This window comes from Octopus bimaculoides, chromosome 2 (assembly GCF_046866305.1).
Source record: "Octopus bimaculoides isolate indiv1 chromosome 2, ASM4686630v1, whole genome shotgun sequence".
In the NCBI taxonomy this organism is placed as follows: Eukaryota; Metazoa; Mollusca; class Cephalopoda; order Octopoda; family Octopodidae; genus Octopus; species Octopus bimaculoides.
In genome coordinates this window covers 27135229-27157007 of record NC_142929.1, presented here as the reverse complement: position 1 = coordinate 27157007, position 21779 = coordinate 27135229, and the positions used below count along the sequence as shown (strand labels likewise).

The 21779-nt window shown below is 37.5% G+C and overlaps 2 protein-coding genes across 8 annotated transcripts in view; one reads left to right on the top strand and one right to left on the bottom strand.

The window, feature by feature from the left end:
- Positions 1–5424, top strand: part of LOC106868874 (uncharacterized) — a 45167-nt gene extending 39743 nt beyond the window's left edge. For 2 of the 3 annotated variants that reach the window (XM_014914325.3, XM_014914332.3), the window contains 3 exons: positions 1418–1506; positions 3953–4205; positions 5166–5424. In XM_014914325.3, coding sequence (XP_014769811.1) covers positions 1418–1506; positions 3953–4205; positions 5166–5206 — 383 coding nt within the window. In that variant the 3' untranslated portion in view covers positions 5207–5424. The remainder of the gene's footprint in view (positions 1–1417; positions 1507–3952; positions 4206–5165) is intronic. The other variant, XM_014914341.3, reaches the window with a different exon arrangement.
- A 6539-nt stretch (positions 5425–11963) lies between these two features.
- LOC106868818 (GPI-N-acetylgalactosamine transferase PGAP4) overlaps positions 11964–21779 on the bottom strand; it is a 33175-nt gene continuing 23359 nt past the window's right edge. For all 5 annotated transcript variants that reach the window (XM_089341881.1, XM_014914250.3, XM_089341853.1 and 2 more), the window contains exon 3: positions 11964–14362. In XM_089341881.1, coding sequence (XP_089198007.1) covers positions 13070–14362 — 1293 coding nt within the window. In that variant the 3' untranslated portion in view covers positions 11964–13069. The remainder of the gene's footprint in view (positions 14363–21779) is intronic.

The following is a 21779-nucleotide window of genomic DNA, read 5'->3' as shown; positions in this document are numbered from 1 at the left end:
CTTGTCTTATTTTCCTTATATATGACATTTCAAATAGCTATTATACATTTTATTACATTAATTAAGAAAATAATTATTTAACAAATAATTAAATAATTAAATTAAGAAAATGTGAAGTACGCTATAATAATATTTTAATAATCTTGTATAATTTTAATTTGGAAATACCTTGTGAGCTACTCTTCCAGCTGTTTATGGCTGACCAAGATTATTATGCTCAGAGTGCAGCGGGACATTGACGTCTTGCTTGGGTTCAGCGTCTTGATCAGGCCGACCGAGGTGGGGGACTCCACTACATGCAGCGGTAGCATGTTGTCGACAAACAGGTCTACAACCTTTCTGTCCACCATAGACTGATGGACACCTGTGCCAGCAGTTTCGGAAAACACCTCGCCAATGCTGGGCTGGCGTATGTTTCTTGCACATGGCTGCGACGACTGGCTACTAGCATTGCTACCAGAAGATTGTCTGTGTTCCCCACAGAAAGAGCCGGCCTTGGTCCTCTCCACAAACCGGATGGCATGCGCTGGGTGTTTCCTCTTGACATGCGACTTCAAGTTGTAGAGGCTTGCCGCTTGTCCCTTGATGGTGTTCTCGTTGGGCTGGCAGATGATGCACCAGAAGTACAGGATTTTGGCATTCATCTTATTCCTTGACGTAAGGACAAAATAGTCCTCCCGAGTGGCGCCACGGCTTCTGCGACATCTAGCTCTCAACCTGAATCAGCTCCGCCTCACTCACAGCCGTTGCAGACTTTTCAACAGGCCCTTCATCCTCAGGCAGAACAAAAACCGTTTTCACCTTCCATAACGATAAGCGATAACGTACACTACTGTCGCTGATACTGTAAGATATCTGTAATATGATAACTTCGTAAGTGAACACAACTCAAAAGTGCGGGATTACACAATGCTGTTCAGCTAGCTGCTGCTGCGTCGATCAATCATGTCTTGTCATGTGTACACGCAGTCAGCCAATAGCGTGACTGACGGACTCTTCGAGACATGCCCACAACAAACAAGAACAAACGTATGAATTTTGTTAGTGGTCTTAAAATTGACGGAAGTAAATTTAGCGTAAGCTAATTGGTCCGCTAACGGTTTTGAAAGTAGTGAAAACGTAAATCCGCTAAACGAAAAGTTAGCTTCACTAATTAACTGTTAGCGAGTTAGCGGAACCGTGCCCACCACTGGATAAATCTAACTCACTGAATAATTAACTTTACACTATTGGCTGCCAAATAATTTTTTTTAAATTAAAAGATCTAAAAAGAATTTACTCGTTATCAAATGAGCCGAGAAGTGATTATAATAAGTGAAAATAATTTTGAAGTTATCTAATTCATTTAAAATTTCAGTCTTACTTTATAGAAATAATTATTAAAAGCTTAATTGTGACATAATCTGCGTTAATTTAGAACGAAAACGTGTGATGCATAGTGGCGCCCAGTTTGATAAATACAACATAAGAATAGGAGGAGAGGTTGAGTGCACCACAACCCATACGGTAAGTCATTTCCATTTGTGTATTCAGGAAACTAATTTCAGTAATTCAGTTAGACAAATGTTAACGAAGTCGATATTGGCAAAGGTAGCGAGCTGGCGGAATCGTTAGCACGCCGAGAAAAATGCTTATTAACATTTCGCCCGTCTTTACGTTCTGAGTTCAAATGCCGCCGAGTTTGTCTTTACTTTTCATCCCTTTCGATGTCGATAAAATATGTACCAGTTAAGCACTGAGCTCGATGTAATCGACATGACTCCTTCCCGGAAAATGCTGGCCTTGTGCCAAAATTTGAAAGCAATGTACAGGGTTTTGCAGATAAATTGAGACAATTTTTACGATGCATAAAACTGGTTATAAATACTAAAATAATGGTAGTAGACAGATCTAATTTTAATGTAACGTTTATTGCAACAACAACATTTATCACTCAATCTGGCCGCACTTTTGGGCAATTACTACCTCCACACGAAAATGAATTTTTTTTAAGCTGCCGTAACCTCCGCTTTTTTGATTTTGCGTGTTGCACGCACGATGCAGGTCTTCAAACTGTAGACACTCGAGCATGGTGAAGCATCGGTCTTTGTTTGAAGTACGTCCCATAAAAAGTAATCGAAAAGGTTATTACTGGACAAGATGCTGGCCCGCACAAAATGGCACCTTCTCACCAAGGAAAGCCTGTGTTGCTTTTGACCCATGACATGGTGCAGAGTCCTCGATAAGCACCACATTGTCAAGCCCAAACTCCTGCTCTATCCAAGGTAATAGAGAGTTCTTGAGGATGTCCAGATACTCCTTAGTGCCGATCTTCAAACCAGACTCATGAAATGTGGATCCATGACACTTCCATCACTCGCCACGGCTCCAAATATTATCGCAGAGACAGGATTCTTAGTCTCAAACACAGGGGGAACGTCAGAAGAGTTGTATGCAATCACTCGAGAATTCCTGTGCTTCACCTCAGCGACCACAATGAACTCCTTCTCGTCCACAAACTTGAGTTTTTCCTGCAGTTTGATGCTTGACAAATGACAAGCTTTGGACATTTCTCGGCTCTGATTGCTCTGGCCTTGGCTGCTAAGAGGTGACGGCATTGCCGAACATAGCTAGTCATGCCAAGATTCATGTTCACAGCTCTGTTGTTATGGATGTGGATGGGTTGGCTTCAATCGATCGTTTGGAATCACTTCGAGTCTTGTGTTCTTTTCTATTAATCTTTGCCTCTTCTTTAAATTCTTTATACTCACAATAAACTGTTGCTTTTGGAAGTTTCGTCAACTTAACTATTTTATTGGCAGTGTGCCCGGCGCGCGTCAAATTGACAATAGCGGAATCTAGAACTTTATAGTCAAGTGGAACCTATTTCTTTCAAATATATACGTATGATTAGAGTTGAACTTACCCCGTCAAGTTAATGAAGTTACTTATATGTGCGAGCAACTATTTTTAAGGAATTTGACTAATTCAGTAGAAAGTAAATAACTTGACAATGCAGTGACCGTTATCATAAAATGTACAGTCATTACTTCAATCTAAGTATAAAATAACTTAATTGGACTATCACAAACACAAATTAAATAATATAATAATTTCTCTTGCTGGAAAAAAAAAGTGTGTCAGGACAATATTTGCTTGTAGTAAATCCGTTTGCATCAAGGAAACAAATACGGTAGTCATAACGTGCACGTTTCGCATACTGATTTATCAACGACATAGATGATGCAAAATTCCTCTAGCTAGATGCAGAAGAAACATTTTAGGGTTGGTATTTCTGGATGTATATTAAATCCATATGTTACACACAACATTTTCAGTTCTACGTATGAAGCAGAGTAAGGGGAGCATTATATCATTGAATAAAAAAATTCAAGACAATCAGTTAACAATTACTCATGTGTTAACAAACAACATTTCCAGCCTAAAATTTTATTTCGCTGATTTTGTTGCCTCAAAATTACTGAAAACATCTAATTCTCTTGTTTTCCCTTCGCCTATAATATGTGTGTGTGTGTGTGTGTGTGTGTGTGTGTGTGTGTGTGTGTGTGAGAATGGTAATCTGCAACAAAATGATGCAATGCCAGTCATTCTAGAGATATGCTGTTAGTGGAGATTGACAAAAGATCTTTAACACTTCATTTAAAGTTGGTTTCAACTGTTGGCACGAGGCCAGCAATTTCGGTGGAGGGGTAAGCTGATTACATCGACCTCAATGATCAGCTGGTACTTATTTTATCGACCCCGAAAATATGAAAGGCAAAGTCAACTTCGGAGGAATTTGAACTCAGAACGTAAAGACAGACGGAATGCCGCTAAGCATTTTGCGGGGTAGCGATTCTGCCAGCTCGCCGTCTTAACACTTCATATGATACTGACTGTGAAAATAGCATATAATAAATTGATTCCAGTGTGCTTTACATTAAATGAAATATTATCTTTCTGTTCAATTTAGCAAGACTATCTTAACCCACACAGGCATACGTACCACTGGCCTCCTTTAACAATATATAGACAGAAAAAACTTCTCATAGGCAGTCTGAAAAATTTAGCTCAGCCTACAAAAAGCATTTACCAATCAGACTTTCATGGACATCCAAGTCATTTGAAAATTAACACACGCTACGCGATGCGATCAGTACCTGACTCACATATGACACCAAGAGGAGACATTGATTTCGATACTTGCTACCAATTAGCATACAAAGGTGAGATATTCATCTGACGTCATCTGTTTCTCTCTCTACCCTCCTACCTCTTTCTACGTATGTATGTATGTATGTATGTATGTATGTATGTATGTATGTATGTATGTATGCATGTGTATGTGTATGTGTGTATGTGTGTGTGTATGCATGTTTGTATGTACATATAAATATGTATTTACGTATATATGTCTGTCTATATTATATATATATATATATATATATATATATATAAACTTTAAGTCACTGGAGGACGAATTAAACGGTTTTAAATATGTGTGTGTATGTGCGCGTGCTCACACACACAAACACACACACACATAAACACACACACAAACACTGACACACGCACAATATGTACATATTTGTATACATAAATGTATATATATTCTTTTACTTGTTTCAATCATTTTGACTGCAGTCATACTGGAGCACCGCCTTTTAGAAGAAGAAATCGACTCCAGAACTTATTCTTTGTAAGCCTGGTACTTATTCTGTCGAACCCTTTGCCTCTATTAAACCATTTCACATCGTCTCTGATGAAGGAATATCCCTAATATCCCAGAAACAACTGTAAGACTATCTCTTTATAACTGTCCTGAAAATTCCACACATCCTTGGGTTTGTTGTCTCATTTTATTTAACATATGTATGTATGTATGTATGTATGTATGTATGTATGTCAGTGATGAATGGTTCGGTCCTCAAAAATACTTTGTTGTGTGTTCGACACTGTTTCGGCACGTCCCTTTCAACGAAATCAACTTTTCTATCCGTCATTACACTGTGATCGCTAAGTACCAAACAATGAACAGTACTGTGTTAACATAATCAACTAAACACCTTCGTGTCAGAATCCCAGAATGGCAACAGTCCAATGATTGAAGCCTGTAAAAGAATAAAAAATGAAATTACTCCTGTATTTCTAATATTGCTGTTTCATTCTTTCTTTTTAATTTTCAGATCGAAGAAAGGTACCGATAAGCAGAAGAATTAGATCTTAATCACATGAATACAAATATCAAAAACCTTTTCATTCTAAGGTTCTGTCTTTTCCAAAATCATTTTAAGATATGAACCATATGAACCATATGAATCATACAAATTACCTTCGATCTTGATATGAACCGCACAAATTCTCTTCTCATTTGAACGGACGCAGAGACAAATAAACTCCCAAATCAATTTGAAATAAAATTACTTATATTTGTGACTTCTTTAATGGCTCTTGGGCGAACATTGCTTTGTGAATGAATATCGGGCGGAAAATGTGGAAGCTCCTCATATACGTATAAGTGTGTTTTTTGTGATTTTTGCTTACGCACTTGTGTGTGTGTGTGTGTGTGTGTGTGTGTGTGTGTGTGTGTGTGTGTGTGTGTGTGTGTGTGTGAGAGAGAGAGAGAGAGAGAGACTCATGTGAGTATATATAGAGAGTGTGTGTGTGTGTGTTTGTGTGTGTTTCGTAGTTTTGTTGTCATCTCATCTCTGATTCAGCAGATCTATGTTCGGACAGATTATTTTCTTTTTTCAACAGACACTTTTTCAGGAAGGTGAGAAAAAACCAAAGAAATTTGCTGGCAAAATTTGTTAGTGGAGAATTATTATAAGAATAAATGGATAATGAAAGAAACAATGTTATGAATATTCTTTTCTACTCTAGGCTAAAGGCCTAAAACTTTTGGGTGGGCGCTAGTCGATTCGGTCGACCCCAGTAAGCAACTGGTACTTGATTTATCAACCCCAAAAGGATGAAAGGCAAAGTCGACCTCGGCGGAATTTGAACTCAGAACGTAAAGACGGACGAAATACCGCTAAGCATTTCGCCCGGCATGCTAACGTTTCTGCCAGTTCGCCACCTTAATGTTATGAATATTATATAAATGTAGCTGTATTCATTGTGAATTGTGAGTGAACTGTCCTGGACGACTTTTCTCTATTAGAGAAAAATGCGCTAGTTGTGCGGAAATCCCGTAATTTACCATTGCAAATACCCTTTAAGCTTGAATCCAGTTTTATTTCCGCATATACACAGTATAACGCACACAATGTCTAACTTATTAGCACCACCTGGAAAAGACATTTGATGATGTTTCATACTAGTCATTCTTTGGGCACCCCATAGCTCATACCAGTAAAAGAGTTATTGTTTGCAGAGATATATCTGGGTGTAGGTGGTTTATCTGGAATTTATTGGAGATATTCGCCCAGAACCGTTTGAATGTTAGAGGATCGTTTTCTTCTCTTATGTGGCTTGGCATGATGTTAAAGAGAGCAGGGCCAGTTGAGGTGAAGTACTTCTGCTTTAGTGTTGTGAAGTGACTCGAACATGACTTCAGTAGAGAAAAGATAGCACAGGGACCAAGCCGAGGATGAATTTTGAAAATGATGCCAGCATCCTTTGAGAAATTCTGTTGGAATAATTTTCACATCATACAAAGGATATAGCACTCATGGCGATATTTGGGGGAATAAAGTTTGAGTTTCTTGAGACGATCCCAGTAATCAAGACCTGTCATATCATCTAATTTCCTTGTGATCGATATCTGGGGTGCTTCACTTTAAAAAAAAAAAACATTGTTTCATGTAGGGAGACTATAGCGGACAGCAGTATTCAAGGTGAGGACGGGCGCAGGTGTAAAAGAAATGGATAATGAGCGTCTCTAAAACGAAAAGTCCTGAGGATCCAGGAGCAAGCCTTGCAGGCCATGTTGGCTTTGTTGTTTATGTGGGCACTCCGTCTTAAGTTGCTATTGACTTTACCACAAGATTCCTTGTGGTGTTTGATGCCGCAGGGTTTTCGCCCAAAGAAAGAGAGTATGATAGCTTAAGTGAGTTTATACACACACACACACACACACACACACACATATATATAGAGAGAGAGGGGGAGAGAGAGTATTTATACAGGAAAAGATTATAAAAATCCTGAGTTTCTGAGTCATCTCGAAAGAGAACCTCAGACTTTACAACATACAACCAAAGGAGTTCTCGAACTCCTTTGGTTTTGAGCAGCAAGGGAAGAATTTCTGTCGTTTAGGCTGCGAGTGTTTTGACTGTAAAAAAAAAAAAAAGACAAGTAGCGCTAAAGATGTCAAATGAGAAAAGGAAGGTTGACTACCATCGGTAAAAAATTCATTAACGATCCCGTGCCAAGAATGCCAGCGATGCCATGACTGCGAAAATGTTTAACTAACAACAACAAAGTTTTCCTCAAACTCTTCAAACAAGTTGAGCTCAATGACTTGGTAAGAGACCTTAACCTTCCAAAAGAAAGTGCTCTTACTTTGCTCTAGGTTGAAGGAACACAAACTTCTAGCTCCTGGAACATTTGCTTGGTACCATCATTGTGAAGTGGAATTCACTCAGTTCTTGGAGAAACAAGATTCTTTAGTTTTCTGTTCAAATACCTCTGGTCTTATTGAACACGTCGGGAAGTCAAACAAAGCAGATGAATGGAGGCTCTTCGTTGATTCTTCTAACAGAAGTTTAAAGGCTGTTCTTCTCTACAATAGCAACACAGCTGCATCTGTGCCAATTGGCCATAGGGTCCAAATGCCAGAAACTTATGAAAATATGAAGACACTAATAACTGCCATCAAGTACCATAATCACAATTTTCTAATTTGTGGTGATTTAAAATTTATTGCTCACATACTAGGTCTTCCAGTGAGGACACACCAAGTATCCTTATTTTCTTTGTCTTTGGGATAGTAGGGCAGAAAGCCAGCACTATGAACAAAAAGACTGGCCACCAACCAGTTTCTTACCTGGAAATCACAAAGTGAAAGCTGTGCAACAAGAAAATTCTGCTGCCACCACATCAAAGTAGGGCTTATGAAAAATTTTGTGAAAGCCCTGAACAAAAATGGAGCTGCTTTCAAGTACCTGGTGTCCAAGTTTCTTAGTATAAGAGAAGGCAAGCTAAATTCAGGAATCTTCATTGGCCCTCAGATTCAGGAATTGATGAAGGACAAATATTTTGAGGAAGCATTAGCAGGTGTCAAGGTGAATGTCCAAAACTTCTTGGGAAACAAGAATATGAAAAAAATGAATCCAAGACCTGGTTTCCAGTTTCCAACAACTTGGGTCCAGGACAAGTGTCAAGATGCACAGTTTGCACTCACATCGTGAATATTTTCCAAAGAATTGTGAGGACGACATTGGGGAACTAGGAGAGCAGTTCCTTCATGAATAAGAATAAAATTAAAAACATTTTCAAATGCAGACCAATGTTATATCTGTGGACTTGCCACAAGACATTCTCAGAGTGAGGTATAACATCTTTGGCATAGAAACTTGATACTGGAGAAAATGGAGTGTCAGCATGAAGCTGGATTTCTGCTGGTCACTGAAACATGATGACCTGGATGCACAGCACAAGTGGAATTCAAAGTGGTCCTCCTTCCTTTGAATCAATGTATAGCCAAACCATTAGGGCCATATTTTTTTTACATTAATTTGATTTGATGTTGATAATTCATTTCATGATGAATATAACTCGTATCGAGTTGATTTGGAATACACATGCTTTTAAAACTAACAGAATATGCTTTTCCATGATTACTTGCTTCATTTTAATAAAGTATCAATTTATTAAAAATTCACATTTTTTTATTATCATTAATTTGTATTTTATTGAAAATCCTTACGTGATAGAGCTAAATGGCTTAGATATTTAAAGTCAGCAACCCAAGAATATGTAAGATCACATCCAGGAATAAAAATAAAATCAAAAAAAGTTCCCAAATATTGACCAGTGTTATACCTGTGGACTTGCCACAAGAAATTCTCACAAAGTGACCGAGACCTTTGGAAATGTGCTGTGCGTGAGAAGACCCGGCAAGCCAAGTAAGATCGTTGCCAGTGCCCCTGGACTGGTTCTTGTGCGAGTGGCACATGAGATGCACCATTTTGAGCGTGGCCATTGCCAGTACCGCCTGACTGGCTCCCGTAGGATTTTCGAGCGAGATCGTTGCCAGTGCCCCTGGACTGGCTTGTGCGGGTGGCACATAAAAGACACCATTTCGAGCGTGGCCGTTTTCGTGCGGGTGACACGTAAAAGCACCCACTACACTCTCTGAGTGGTTGGCGTTAGGAAGGGCATCCAACTGTAGAAACTCTGCCAAATTAGACTGGAGCCTGGTGTAGCCATCCGGTTTCACCAGTCCTCAGTCAAATCGTCCAACCCATGCTAGCATGGAAAGCGGACGTTAAACGATGATGATGATGTGAGGTTTAGCATCTTAAGCATTTGTGTGTTATTTATGCATAGAGAGAAAGTAACAGAAAACTGTTTTCTTGGTGATTTTAGTGATTGTGATTATAAATTACATGTAGGTTGTTAACGTTTAGAAAGAAGTGTCAGATGTTACCAAATCTTGGAGTAAATCATTCTAACCAGAAACTTTTAGTCCAGAAATTGAAAGACAGATAAAGTGCATATACCTTCACACATGTGCACACACACACACACACATATATATATATATATATCAGATCAGATTGGAGTCTAGTGCAGCCCTCTGGCTTGCCAGTCCTCAGTCAAATCGTCCAACCCATGCTAGCATGGAAAGCGGACGTTAAACGATGATGATGATATACACACACACACACATACATACATATACAGGTGTGGATAGGCACCTTGGGCAAGTATCTTCTACTATAGCCCAGGGCCAAATGAAGCCTTAATTAGATTTAGTAGATAAGCACAGAAAGAAGGCTGCTATATATACGTGTGTGCGCGTGTGTATGCATGTGTATATACGCACACACACATGCATATGTATATATGTGTGTGTGTGTCTGTATGTTTATCTATATATCTGTGTGTGTGTGTGTGTTTATATGTGTGAGTGCTTTACTGTCTCTTTGCTATAAACACTGTGCTACTGTCATGCAAATGGTGTTCTTTGTTTTCAATCCTTATGAAAACATGTCTGTGAAATATTGCTTTACTGGGAATAGGTGAAGATTGGTAACAGGAAGAGCATCCAGCCACATAAAATCTGATCCATGTGAATGTAGAAAAGGCTATGCACTTTGCTCAATATGCTAAGGGTTCAGCCAGCTCATCTCATTGAGATAGAGAGAGAGAGAGAGACAGACAGACAGAAAAAGATACACGCACACACACACACACACACACACACATCACTGTCATCATTATTTCTTAATATTGACTTTTCCAATGTTGCATGGATCAGACAGATTTTGCAGAGGCAGGTTTTCTAAGGCCAAATGTCCCTCCTGTCACCAACTTGTATTTGTTTTCAAGCGACTTAATATTTTCGCATAGCTAAGGCTGGAAACAAACAACCTCAATTGTATGGCAATGATGCTTATTTATGATCACCATGTGATATCTAGACAAATGTACACACAAACTAACACACACACACACACACACACACACACACACACACACACACACACACATATATATACATACACATGGTTGGTTTCTTTCAAACCAAGTCATCTCACAAAGGTATGGTCAACCTAGGGCAACAGTAGGGGATGCTTGCCCAAAATGTCATGCAGTGGAATAGAAAATGGAACCATATGATGGGGAAACAAGCTTCTTACTACACAGCTATGCCTACACCTATTAGTTTTATAGGTGAGTATATATATATATATATATATATATATATATATATATATATATATATATATATATATATATATATATATATATATATATCAATGAATTTCTTAATAGCATCAAAAGAATTTAATTTATTATGATGTTGAAAAACAGCCATCTGCAATGTAAAGGACAACTGTCTATAGCAAGCTGTGTACCAAGAAATACATGATTTCAACATAGAAAATTAATCAAAATAAATATTTATTGATTATGTAAGTTAAAAGCATTGATTTTTTATAGCATTATAACAGTGAATTGCAGTTCATTATTTACATTTGATGGATATTTGTCCTCATCTTGTCTGTTGTTAACACAACATTTCAGCTGATATACCCTCCAGCCTTCATCAGGTGTCTTGGGGAAATTTCGAATCTGGGTTCTCATTCCTAAGGTATTTTTCAATGTTATTATTATTATTATTATTATTATTATTATTATTATTATTATTATTATTATTATCATTCAGGTCACTACCTGGAATCGAACTCGGAATCTTGGGGTTAAGAGCACGGGCTACTAACCCCAAGATTCCAAGTTCGATTCGAGGCGGTGACCTGAATAATAATAATAATAATAATAATAATAATAATAATAATAATAATAATAATAATATCAAAAAATACCTTAGGAATGAGAATCCAGGTTCGAAATTACCCCAAGACACCTGATGAAGGCCGGAGAGTAATCAGCTGAAATGTTGTGTTAACAACAAACAAGATGAGGACAAATATCTGTGAAATGTAAATAATGTAAATAATATACATAATTCTTTATCTCTTAAATATAGAACTGAACTCTAGTTCATACAGAGTGCATATCTGCATGTATGTGACCTGGGTGATTTAATAGCTGATATCAATGCACACTTCAGTAAATTCATTATCATTTTATTAACTGAATCGATAACCTAGGAAAGTTAAGTCTTAGAAGGAGTGTTATTTTCAGTAGAGTGTCAGCTTGTATTGAAGAAAGACAGAAAGAGATAGTTTTGATATTGTTCTCATTTGATAAGTCAAACTGTGTTATGTTTAAAAGGAAAGTAATAGACATGTTAAAGTATTTCACAAAATGTGAATATTCATTGTAATTAATAAGATTGAGAGTCAAAACAATGTAAAAAGAATTTAATTTTTTTCAAAAATAGAATGCAAACATAGCTGTGTGATAAGAAGCTTGCTTCCCAACTACATGGTTCTGGGTTCAGTCCCACTGGTACCTTCGGGCATGTATTTTCTACCTTAGCTTCAGGCTGACCAAAGCCTTGTGAGTAGATTTGGTAGAAGGGAAACTGAAAGAAGCCCATTGCATATATGTGTGCATATATATTAATGTGTGTATGTGTGTCTCTGTGTGTGTTTGTCCCCCACCACCACTTGACAACCGTTGCTGGTGTGTTTACATTCCTGCAGTTTAATGTTTTGGCAAAGGAGAACAATTGAATAAATACCAGGCTTTAAAAATTAAGTATTGGGGTTGATTTGTTCAATTAAAAGTTCTTGAAGGTGGAGCCCCAGCATGGCCACAGTCTAATGACTGAAATAAGTTAAAGGTAAAAGATAAAAGAACAGTCTTAAATATTTCATTTTTTCTGTAACATTTCTCATGTTATACTGCCTCAACAAAGTAGCTAAACTGAAGGAGTATGCCTAGCTAATAGTATAGTTGCATTTGATAATGACAGATAGGGGACAAAGAAATATAGTTTATATATTGCATAGTTACATTATTTTAAAACATTAAATATCTTTATAATAACAGTTAAATGAGAAAAGAGATAGAATAAAGTTTTATATATTATAAAGGTGAGGCAGAAAGGCCAAGAGGTTAAAATGCTGGTCTACATTACATAAGTTCAAATAGAGTATAACCCATTGTAGTGTACTTCTGGGCAAGAACATTACTGAATTTGATGAGTTCCAATCTATTCATATTTCATGTGAGTGAACATTAGGAATAGCATTCAGTAGGAAAAGTCTTTAAAAATTGTTCCAACAATACATATATTTTTATTAAATTTAATAAAAAAATAAATAAATCTTCAGTTTGACAAAATGGTATGAAAGCAGCATTTTAAATACAGAATGCTACAAAAGTAGCAGTAGCAGAAATGAAAGCAGGACCGAATTAAAGGCAAAATAAAACAGACCAATTTAAAGATGTAGTTTAAAATATGACAAGCTAAAGGGAAATAAATAATAGATGAAGAATAACTTTATCATACAACACCAGGATTGAGAATCTTTGATCGCAAAGAAGAATACAGACCAATGTGTTTAAAAAGATTTGGCTGCAAAAGATAGGCTTTTAGATGAGTTTCAGAACGTAACTGTTCCAATGCCATATCTTTGGCAAACTTACTCTTACAACGCACATGGCTAAGGTAGTCTATAACAGTTTTAGCTGTTGCATTAGTATATAATATTGCTGGTGTGCAGCATGAAGGTGAAGGTGTCAACATGTAAAAATGTTTGGACAATCGTCTAATTTCAAGTAAGTTCTGTCTTCCAATAGCAATAAAAAGCAAGAAGAAATAGAGACTGAGGAGAAACCAAGAAGCATTAATATTTCTAAAAACATTTTTCATCCCAATACACCGATAAATAAGCAGAACTAAAACACCAAAAACTAAACTCAGTGATATTAGTTCTGGTATTCTTTCCACTTCTATGCTCCAATAACCCAGCAGTCGATCTGGATGATAAAGTTTTAAGTACCATTGTTCAGGAAAATGTCGATATGATCCATGCTGATTATCAACATAGTATATATAGTCAAGAGCATGGTACAAAACACGAAACATATCATTGTGGGGAAGGCTGTCATCCTCAACAAGCAATACAAAACTTGGTTTCCATACAAGGGAAGCATTGAGGCAGTATACATAGTCTTCTTTTTCTTTTTCAAATACTTCAGAAGAATAGGAAGATTTTGTGGGAAACCGTTGAAAAGTCTGAATAAAAGAAGAGAGGTTGTGAATTTCATGGTAGGTTTCCGGATCACGATCAACATTACACAGAGAAAGTTTTACATTTTTTTGTTGATTTTCAGAACTCAAAAGTAATTCCATATATCGCCAAACAGCTTGTGTAAGGTAGTGTGGTTCATAGTTATCAAACTTGTGCCTATTTCGTGACACTGTAATTATAGTTAGTGCTATATCAACTTGCATTCTGGGTTGGTCAAAGAAATTTAAGGCATCTTTTGGAAAGTTGGATTTTGGTGTAACCCAGGGAGAATTAGGAAGACGCTTCATACTATTGAAAGTATTTTTCAAAAAGTTGCGAGACAGTTTAAGTCTTTCATCATTCGCAGCATTAAACTTTCTAATCCCATCATCCTTGTCAGCATGACCAGCATGGTAGTAAACCGAGAAAGGGAGTTTGTGGCAGAGGGTAGGCAAAAGAAGAAAAAATGTGACAGAATATAAGATAAGTAAATGAGTTCTAGCTTGCTGTCCAGGTTTTGGTAGCCATTTCACAAAAGTTCCAGCAATGTACTTCACCAATATCTGATAAAAGATACATAAAACAATTAAAAATCAAAATACAAAGGACATGATATACATATATAACATTTATTATCATTGCTGTCATTACCAGCAACATAGTTACAATGAGCAAAAACATTTCAGCACCGACGTTGCTTTTCTAACCAGTGCGTCAATGATTGAATATCCTAAGTTTTCTTATTTTTTTTAAAGAAAGTTTTCATGAAAAGAAGGCTAATGATTCTCGGCCGAGGAAATCTATGGGAGACAACTCTTGTCTATTCCACTCAAAAATCCAGCAAAAGTATTTTACTGTGTAAATAAAAATAAATGTGTGATGATTTTTATGTACTTGAACTGATCGCCCTTGCATCTATGAAATTATTATTATTTACATTATTTACATTTGACGCATATTTGTCCCCATCTTGTTTGTTGTTAACAGAACGTTTCGGCTGATATACCCTCCAGCCTTCATCAGGAGTCTTGGGGAAGTTTGGAACCTGGGTTCTCATTCCTAAGGTATTTTTCGATGTTGTTGTTGTTGGTATTATTATTATTATTATTATTATTGTTATTCAGGTCACTGCCTGGAATCGAACTCGGAATTTTGGGGTTAGTCGCCCGCGCTCTTAACCACTACGCCAATATGCCCGTGGGCATATTAAGGTGGCGAGCTGGCAGAATCGTTAGTATGTTGGGTGAAATGCTTAGCAGTATTTTGCTTGTTGCTATGTTTTTAGTTCAAATTCCACTGAGGTTGACTTTGCTTTTCATCTCATCGAGTCAATAAATTAAACACCAGTGAAACACTGGGGTTGATGTAATTAACTAGTCCCCTCTCCCAAAATTTCAGGCCTTCTGCCTATAGTAGAAAGGATTATTATTATTGTTAATCTTTTTAACCATTTCCTTTTACGGTAGTATTCATGGCACAATAAGAGAAAAGCAAAGTAATGTGCATGCATTTGCATATACAACAGCTTAAAATACACTCTACATGGTTTTAGATTCAGTCCCTCTGTGTGGCACCTTAGGCAAGTGTCTTCTGCTATAGTCTCAGGCCGACCAAAGCCTTGTGGTTGAGTTTCATAGGCAAAAGTTACCATCGTGTATGTACATGTGTGTGTAAGTGCTTGTGCCTTCTAGCAACACTGTAATCAATTTCACAAGTCAACTCTAATTACAATGGATAAGTAAAATATCAGTAAAATACACCTTGATAAACTTAAATTAAATTCTAAAATTTTGTTTCATATCATAGTTACAGAAAAATTGTGCGAAACCGATTGGTACAATGAGTTGTAATAGACATGAGATATATAATACTGTACACTTAGATTAATGTATATACACACACATACATATGTGTGTGTGTGTGTGTGTGTGTGTGAATACATATATGTGTTTATGTGTGTGTGTGTGTATGTGTGTGCATGTGTGTGTGTGTGTGTATATATATATATATATATACAGATTGGAGCCTGGTGTAGCCATCTGGTTTCACCAGTCCTCAGTCAAATCGTCCAACCCATGCTAGCATGGAAAGCGGACGTTAAATGACAACGATGATGATGATGATATATATAAATACTTGCATCAAGGACCTATAATTCTTTAAGGGATGCTAGCATCCTCGTTCTCCAGATTATACCAGTGTTCAGTGAAAACTAAATATATTAGTTTTGTATTGATATATATAGGTATTTAAAATATTTATGAATGAGAATAAGAAGGAAATGGAGAAATTGACAGGCAGACATCAGTTTATTCAAATACATTCAAATCCATATAATGAAATTCCAGTCCTATAAACATTTCCCTATATAATTAGTTCAATTAAAGAAATTAAAATAAATTAAATTAATTCAACTTAAATTTTCATGTTGAAACAGTTAATTGGGTATTTCATCAGGGAAGAATTTTCCAGCATGTTGGTTGACCTACGACAGACTCAGATGTGTGAGTTTTAGAATGTGTGCACACATTCTAAAATGCACACATGCACCCACCCACCCATCCATCCATATATATATATATATATATATGTGTGTGTGTGTGTGTGTATTTTTCCCCACCATTTTATAGGTCTTGTTTTTAGTCCTGCAGGGTGTCCAATACACACCCTCCTCACCAAGTGGAATTGGTGGAGGAACCAGTTTAGTTGGCGACGACCTGACCATGCGACATGTAGTACTGGGTTATATGGTACCAGTAGCGTAAACAACCTGACATAAAAAAGGCAGAAGAACTCTTAAGAGTCAATGGTCATCCAATTATTATATGCACATATGTATATAATTGGCTGAATTGTGGATGTGTGTTTGGTGTGGTGAAAGATGGATGAGTGTTGGGTGTGCGTGTGTGTGTGTGTATATTTCTATATATTCATTTACATTTTTGATTCTTGAATATGTGTATATTGCATGTACATTTTTTAAAAATATTTCATATATATATATATATATTTGTATTTTTACTTCTATTTTATTTGATTTGAGTGTGTTTGTGGATGTAGTTAAAGGGGTAGATGGAGCTCCTAGGTTTAATAAAGTTGTGGGGAAGGCAATCTGTCTAGGAGAAGGTAACTCCGAATTCAAATCCTTCACTTCTGTCTTGCAGTTAGCCTTTGGTTGAGCAAAGACTGGTAGAAGGACACTCTGATATAAAATCACTGGAGAGGTTAAACTCTGGGATAATAAAACATGCAACCTCCATAATCACCCAGTAATCTTGCCTTGGTTTGTCACTGGATATCAGATTTTGGGGGAGGAGTGGGTGCTATATGTGTTATAAAGTGTGTGGCATTGATATTTGAATGTACAGATATCTCTTCAAGTCCCATGGTGATGGAATAGTGGCGACATGTGCAGGCTTAATGGGCTGGGAGTGCATAGTCATGAATCTGCATGTGGGCAGCCCAGGGCCCATCTAAAGTCACTGCATTGTTGAAAGAACAGCAGCATGCTTCGGCGAGGTTGAGAGTGTCTGAGCAGCCCTCTCTAGGGTAGCACTGCTCACCCAGAAATCTGGGAAAGGTCTTGGAAAGGTCGCCCTAATAAATGCCTGCTCTACCATAAAGCTGGTCAGCAACCTGCAGCTGACAGCTGTTCACTACAGTAGGAGGAATACAAAGAGGAAATATGCAAGCAAGAAATATAGATTATGGGTAGGTGTATGGAATGTCAGGACACTTCTTGATCATGAAGGGTCAAGTAACCCTGAACGGTGAACTGGCATAATAGCCAAGGGGTTGGCTTGGTATAATGTTGACATTACGGCACTCTCTGAAACTCAGTTGAGTGATGAAAATCAATTGACAGAAAGAGGTGCTGGATACACTTTTTTTTGGAAGGGTAAACCAAAGGATGAAAAACGAGTAGGAGTGTTGGCTTTGCCATTCATACCAAGTTAACCCACAAAATAGAACAACCTAATGGTTTTAGTGATAGGGTTATGTATCTTTGAGCACCTCTAGCATGCAATTGTTTTAGGACTTATTTCTGTTTATGCTCCTACTCCTGATAGCAGCAGTGAGTCTATTATGGCTTTCTATGAGGATCTCAGATTGGTTATGATTTTGATTCCAAATGCAGATAATATCCTCCATCTTGGCGATTTCAACGCCTGTGTTGGATGCAATTATGAGACCAGGGATACACTAGGGAGACATGGTTTGGGCAAAATGAATGCTAATGATCTCTGTCTTCTTCAGCTCTGCACTGAACTTGATCTCATCATCTGCAACAGTTTTTCATCAGAAGGATATCCATAAAGCTACCTGGACGCATCCAAGATCCAAACATGGGCATATTCATGATTACCTTATCACCAGGAAACGAGACCTTCCAGATGTTTGCACTCTCCGAGTCATGCATGGTGCAGAATGTGAGACTGACCATATGCTCATATATGGTAAATTGAAACTCCACATCATGCGTAGAATAAGATCTATAGGAATAAAAGCCCCTAAGCATATTGATGTGTTGAAATTAAGGAACTCTAAGGTGCAGGCGAATCTTAGAAATGCTATTGGACAAGCAGAATTTGATGGAACTTGGGCTCAGTTTAAGACCACTGTTTACAATGTTGGAGTTCAGATTCTTAGTATCAGAAACAGAAAACATAGGGATTGTACAGTTCTATATTTAAGAGATGAGGAATTATGTACATTATTTACGACAAATATCCACCGAATGTAAATAATGTAAGTAATGAACATCAGGATTGGTTTGAGGAAAACGATGTACAGATCAATAAACTTGAAGATAAAAATATGCTGCATCAAAAATACCTCAGTGCCCCAGATGAAGGTAAAAAGCCCTTACTGCAGTCTCTCAAAAGGATAAAATCATCACTCCAAAGAAAGATATGTGTGTGTATATATATATATATGTGTGTATATATATATATATATATATGTGTGTGTATATTTTTATATATATATATATATGTATATTTTTATATATGTATTGGGTAAACTCTATAAGATGTACCCAGTGTAAGCTATGGACACATAAGAAGTGCAGCAATATCAAAGGAAGGCTAACTAGGAAGATAGTTTTTGTATGTGGCAGATGTTCAGAAGCAATAAACACTGAAAATGTGCAGAGAACAACTTCTGCCACATTCCAGGGAGAAAAACTAGAAGCAGTTGATAGCTTCCGTTACCTAGGTGACCAAGTCAGTAGCAGGGGTGGGTGCTCTGAAATTGTAGCTGCTAGAATAAGAATAGCCTGGGCAAAATTCAGAGAGCTCTTACCTCTGCTGGTGACAAAAGGCCTCTCGTTCAGAGTAAAAGGTAGACTGTATGACACATGTGTATGAACAGCCATGCTACATGGCAGTGAAACATGGGCCGTGACTGCTGAGGACATGCATAAGTTTGCAAGGAATGAAGCCTGTATACTCTGCTGGATATGTAATGTCAGTGTGCATACTTGACAGAATATAAGTGCCTTGAGAGGAAAGTTGGACCTAAGAAGCATCAGATGTGGTGTGCAAGAGAGACAACTATGCTGGTATGGTTATGTGGTACGAATGGATGTGGATAGCTGTGTGAAAAAGTGTCACACCCTAGTGGTTGAGGGAAACTGTGGAAGAGGGAGACCCAGGAAGACCTGCGATGAGGTGGTGAAGCATGGCCTTCGAAAATTAGGCCTCACCGAGGCAATAACTAGTGACCGAGACCTTTGGAAATATGCTGTGCTTGTGAAGACTCGGCAAGCCAAGTGAGACCATAACCCATGGCCTATGCCAGTGGTGTAACCAGCCCACTTAGGCATACCTTTATTTCATTGGACACTAAACTCTGCTTGCGGAGACCTTGCTGAGGCAAGTGAAATCGAAATCAAATTCGATGACAGCACCGCATGACTGGCATCCGTGCTAGTTGAAGACTAAGAGCATCATCCAAGCATGATCGTTGCCAGGGCCACTGACTGGCCCACATGCTGGTGGCACGTACAAAACACCATTCGAGCGTGATCGTTACCAGTGTCGCCTTACTGGCACTTGTGTGGGTGGTACTTGAAAAGCAACATTCGAGCAAGGGTGTTGCCAGTACCACTACCAGTACCACTGCATGTTGTTTATTTCAAACCACTTGTATACTGTGTTCAGGTCCTACTGAAAATTTCAAGAACATAAACTCAGTTCAAATACAGTACAATGTACATTTACAGGACCCAAAGGCACTACAATCCCAGAGTCACAGGCAGTGCAAGACTTGGGGGATCAACATGTGCAATCTTGCATCATTTCACATGCTCGTAAGCAAGATGGCAGCAAAGTGTAGACAACTGACAGGATGGATACTGAGGTCCTTCAAGACAAGAGAACAAGAAATTATGTTGACCCCGAGGAGAACCTTTGTTCTCAGCCGCCTAGACTACTGTTCCCAGTTATGGTCACCACATAGTGCCAAACTAACAGTATGAACTAGAGTTCAGTTCTATATTTAAGAGATAAAGAATTATGTATATTATTTACATTATTTACATTTCACAGATATTTGTCCTCATCTTGTTTGTTGTTAACACAACATTTCAGCTGATTACTCTCCGGCCTTCATCAGGTGTCTTGGGGTAATTTCGAACCTGGGTTCTCATTCCTCAGGTATTTTTTGATATTATTATTATTATTATTATTATTATTATTCAGGTCACCGCCTCGAATCGAACTTGGAATCTTGGGGTTAGTAGCCCGTGCTCTTAACCCCAAGATTCCGAGTTCGATTCCAGGTAGTGACCTGAATGATAATAATAATAATAATAATAATAATAATAATAATAATAATAACATTGAAAAATACCTTAGGAATGAGAACCCAGATTCGAAATTTCCCCAAGACACCTGATGAAGGCTGGAGGGTATATCAGCTGAAATGTTGTGTTAACAACAGACAAGATGAGGACAAATATCCATCAAATGTAAATAATGAACTGCAATTCACTGTTATAATGCTATAAAAAATCAATGCTTTTAACTTACATAATCAATAAATATTTATTTTGATTAATTTTCTATGTTGAAATCATGTATTTCTTGGTACACAGCTTGCTATAGACAGTTGTCCTTTACATTGCAGATGGCTGTTTTTCAACATCATAATAAATTAAATTCTTTTGATGCTATTAAGAAATTCATTGATATATATATATATATATATATATATATATATATATATATATATATATATATATATATATACTCACCTATAAAACTAATAGGTGTGGCTGGATGCTCTTCCTGTTACCAATCTTCACCTATTCCCAGTAAAGCAATATTTCACAGACATGTTTTCATAAGGATTGAAAACAAAGAACACCATTTGCATGACAGTAGCACAGTGTTTATAGCAAAGAGACAGTAAAGCACTCACACATATAAACACACACACACACAGATATATAGATAAACATACAGACACACACACACATATATACATATGCATGTGTGTGTGCGTATATACACATGCATACACACGCGCACACACGTATATATAGCAGCCTTCTTTCTGTGCTTATCTACTAAATCTAATTAAGGCTTCATTTGGCCCTGGGCTATAGTAGAAGATACTTGCCCAAGGTGCCTATCCACACCTGTATATGTATGTATGTGTGTGTGTGTGTATATCATCATCATCGTTTAACGTCCGCTTTCCATGCTAGCATGGGTTGGACGATTTGACTGAGGACTGGCAAGCCAGAGGGCTGCACTAGACTCCAATCTGAAGCAGTCCAACGCCACTACACTAAAAAGATTGCGACAGTGCAGTGGATGAGCTATAGGGATAGGCTGAGAAAACTACAGCTCTATTCCTTGGAGCAAAGGTGTGACAAATACGCAATAATATACATTTGGAAAATCCTAGAAGGACTAGTACCTAACTTTGGCATTGAGTGTTATACAAATGTAAGAATCGGCTGCCATTATA